General features: G+C 56.3%; 1 protein-coding gene across 1 annotated transcript; it reads left to right on the top strand.

Moving 5' to 3' along the window:
* The first annotated feature begins 1,146 nt into the window (after positions 1–1,146).
* Hoxd1 (homeobox D1) lies at positions 1,147–2,806 on the top strand. The gene is made up of 2 exons (XM_090343074.1): positions 1,147–1,801; positions 2,169–2,806. The coding sequence occupies exons 1-2, from the start codon at positions 1,147–1,149 to the stop codon at positions 2,501–2,503; spliced, it is 990 nt and encodes a 329-aa protein (XP_090199200.1). The 3' UTR covers positions 2,504–2,806.
* Positions 2,807–3,205: the final 399 nt, after the last annotated feature.

Raw genomic sequence — 3,205 nt, 5'->3', positions numbered from 1 at the left:
CTTGAGGAAGTTAGAAAGTTTGTCAATGTAAAGCATGTCTTTGTAGCCTTTCCACTCTTCTGTGCCAATTGCACTTTTATTTCCCGTCTCTCTACACTCAGTAAACAAAACCATATTATCAAGGGAAAGACGGTGAGCCCATTAACATCGTGAGCCCTCAGATTTCACTCGCTAGAGACAACGCAGCACTTATGTGATGGAACAGAAGCTTTAATTGCTTCAAGGTACCAGCCGGTCCAAGCCTCAGAGATCTGACGGGGCCCTAGGAAGCCTTTGCACTCTGGAGCCAAGAGTCTCAAATAAAGCATTCCACCCAAGTGTGGATTCTTTATGCTAACCAGGAGAAAATCGGCCAGATTTCCCTACAAGCGACAAACTTTATTTTCTGCTACACTCCCAAACAGGTATGGCCACATTCGCCCTCGTCGTGGCTGCCAACAACTGGAAGGAGCAGAGGAAGCTAAAGGGAAGGCTGCTAGGTCACTTGAAAAGAAAACGTGGTCCAGAAACGAAGATGCGCCCAGGCACTCGCAGTATAAAAGGTCATCTCTGGAGCGGGAGAGGGGAAAATTCAAACATCTGCTCCAAGTTTAGGGGCAGTGCCTAGAAAACAGAAAGCGCCTAGGACTCCAAAAGAAAAGGCAGAGTGGGACAACTTCACTTTGCTAGAAGGGCTTAGGAGCGGTGCCCGCGCGCCAAGCGATCTCCTTTAACCCTCTGCAGACCGCGGCGCCTACCAGGCACACCCAGGGGTGCGAGCACAGGAGCAAGTTCGTGCCCTCCACCCCTTGGCGCTTAACCTGCGTTCCCCCCCCCCCCCACTCGCCGACCCCTGGCCGAGGAGCTGGCGTCCCGCAGTCTCCCCAGCGCTGGGGGTGGAGCCTCGGGCAGCGGGCCCGGGTCAGTTTTGGCTAAGTTGGCCTCGAGGCAGGGGAGCCAAGAAGTCCGCACCCAGGAGGTGCGGTGAAGGCGCGGATTGGCTGGACGGCGCCACGTGGCCCTCCCAGCCCTTATATGCAGCCACTATTTACCTCCGGTTCCTCTCGCCGTGGCTCGGTGAGGGCAGCCGGGGTAGCGAGGAAGGGCGGGGCGGTGCGGAGGTCTGGCCCAGCCCCGGCCTGCGCCCTCGGGACCGTGGCGACAGCAATGAGTTCCTACCTGGAGTACGTGTCGTGCGGCGGCGGCGGGGTCGCAGGCGAGGTGCTCAGCTTCGCACCCAAGTTCCGTCGCGCCGACGCCCGACCCGTGGCCCTGCAACCCGCCTTCCCCCTGGGCGGCGGCGACGGCGCCTTCGTCGGCTGTCTGCCCCTGACCCCCGCCCGCCCCGCGCCCTCCTCCTCGCCCGCCCCCTCGCAGCCCTCCGCAGCGCCCCTGGCCGCGCCCCGGTTCGCACAGTGCACCCTGGAAGGGGCCTACGATCGGGGGACCGCACCTGCCGCGGCGGCGGCGGCGGGGGGCGCGGACTACGGCTTCCTGGGGTCCGGGCCGGTGTACGACCTTCCCGGCGCCCTCGGGAGACCGACCGACGACAGCGCGGCGCACGTCCACTACGCCACCTCGGCCGTCTTCTCCGGCGGTGGCTCCTTCCTGTTGAGCGGCCAGGTGGATTACGCAGCCTTCGGCGAGCCTGGCCCCTTCCCGGCGTGTCTCAAAGAGCCGGCCGACGGCCGTGCCGGGGCCTTCCAGACTGCATCGCCAGCCCCGGGCGCCTATCCCAAGTCCGTCTCTCCCCCGTCCAGCCTCCCCTCCGCCTTCAGCACGTTCGAGTGGATGAAAGTGAAGAGGAACGCCCCTAAGAAAAGTGAGTACTGGAGCGCGGGGTGGAGGCGCCCAGGGCTGGAGAAGTAGCTCTCCAGGTGGGGCTGCCCTGGGGGCCAGTGGCCGTTGTCCTTGCTCCCGACGCAGGCTTGGGTTACCAGAGCGGAAGCGCGTCCCGCGGCCTTATTATGACAGGAGTTCCATGAAGCATCCTCCAAGCCAGGTTCTGGGAAAATTAGAGGAAGAAATGCTCAGTGGAGCCTTTCTTCGGGTTCAGAGGTCTCCACATAACCCCCGGGAGGGCTGCGTGGTGGCTTTGGTTCTTACCCTGTCCCCCCACTGCGGGCTCATACTCTGTCTCCATGTCTAGGTCCCCCCCCCTCCGCTGATGCATTGTTCTTGCATTACAGGCAAACTCACCGAGTGCGGAACCGCCAGCCCTTCCAGCGCCATCCGTACCAATTTCAGCACCAAGCAACTGACGGAACTAGAGAAAGAGTTTCATTTCAATAAGTACTTAACCCGAGCCCGGCGCATCGAGATAGCCAACTGCTTGCAGCTAAATGACACTCAAGTCAAAATCTGGTTCCAAAATCGCAGGATGAAACAGAAGAAAAGGGAACGAGAATGTCTTTTGGCCACAGCCCCCTCTGTGGCCACCGTCCAACTTCCCCTCTCAGGAACAAGCCCTGCTAAGGCTGGCAGGAACCCCGGGAGCCCTTCTCAGGCCCAAGAACCTTCCTGAGGTCTGCTTTTGAGACAGAGGAGCTTTGGCCTGCAGAAATCACGGGGACATCACACTGTATACAGGTGTAGGAACTGTTTGAAGTGAAGATGGTTCTGGGCAAAGAAATTTGTAGGGATTCTGCTTTGGAAAGGAGATGTGTTAGTTGGTTTCTGAGTTCCAGGCTGTGTTTATACAATAGATTTGCTGTCTCTTAAGCTACTAGTTTGCATACTATTTGTGTCTTATCAAGCAAAAGGTACCCAGTTGCCAGCCTAAGTCTCCTACTGTGTTGTCTAACTGAAGTCACATGCAATTCTTGGGTGCAGAATGGCAAGATATTATGTTCAATTCTGTCCATCCTGGGATGTGATCCGATTAGCACCTGCCCTGAATTCAATTCTTCTGGGTTTATTAATTTAAGGGACAGGCTTCTTGAGATGACCAAAGCTAAACTGCTTCAATGATAGTCTAGCAGCACATTTGCACTCCAGTTTTGTTTTTCTTTAAAAAAGCAGTTTCTACCTCTCTATGTGCCTGAGTGAAGATGCAATCTCTGTTTAGTTGGTAGTTGAACAAATCTACTGAATGGATGCAGATTAAAGCCTGAACTACACTTTGACATCACTTACTCAAACTTGAATGTAAATATAAACAGTATGTATATTTTTTGAAATATTTACCTGCAGTCAACTTCAATGACCTTCAGTGTCAGACATAGCA

This window comes from Megascapheus bottae, chromosome 12, assembly GCF_031878675.1.
Source record: "Megascapheus bottae isolate mThoBot1 chromosome 12, mThoBot2.hap1, whole genome shotgun sequence".
Lineage (NCBI taxonomy): Eukaryota > Metazoa > Chordata > Mammalia > Rodentia > Geomyidae > Megascapheus > Megascapheus bottae.
This window is presented reverse-complemented; position numbering and strand designations above follow the sequence as displayed.

Bases quoted from the DNA above. Each gene is read 5' to 3' on its own strand.
- Hoxd1 (XM_090343074.1), top strand. From the start codon at position 1,147: ATGAGTTCCTACCTGGAGTACGTGTCGTGCGGCGGCGGCGGGGTCGCA. The intron at 1,802-2,168 runs GTGAGTACTGGA...CTTGCATTACAG, and splicing joins GAGGAACGCCCCTAAGAAAA to GCAAACTCACCGAGTGCGGA.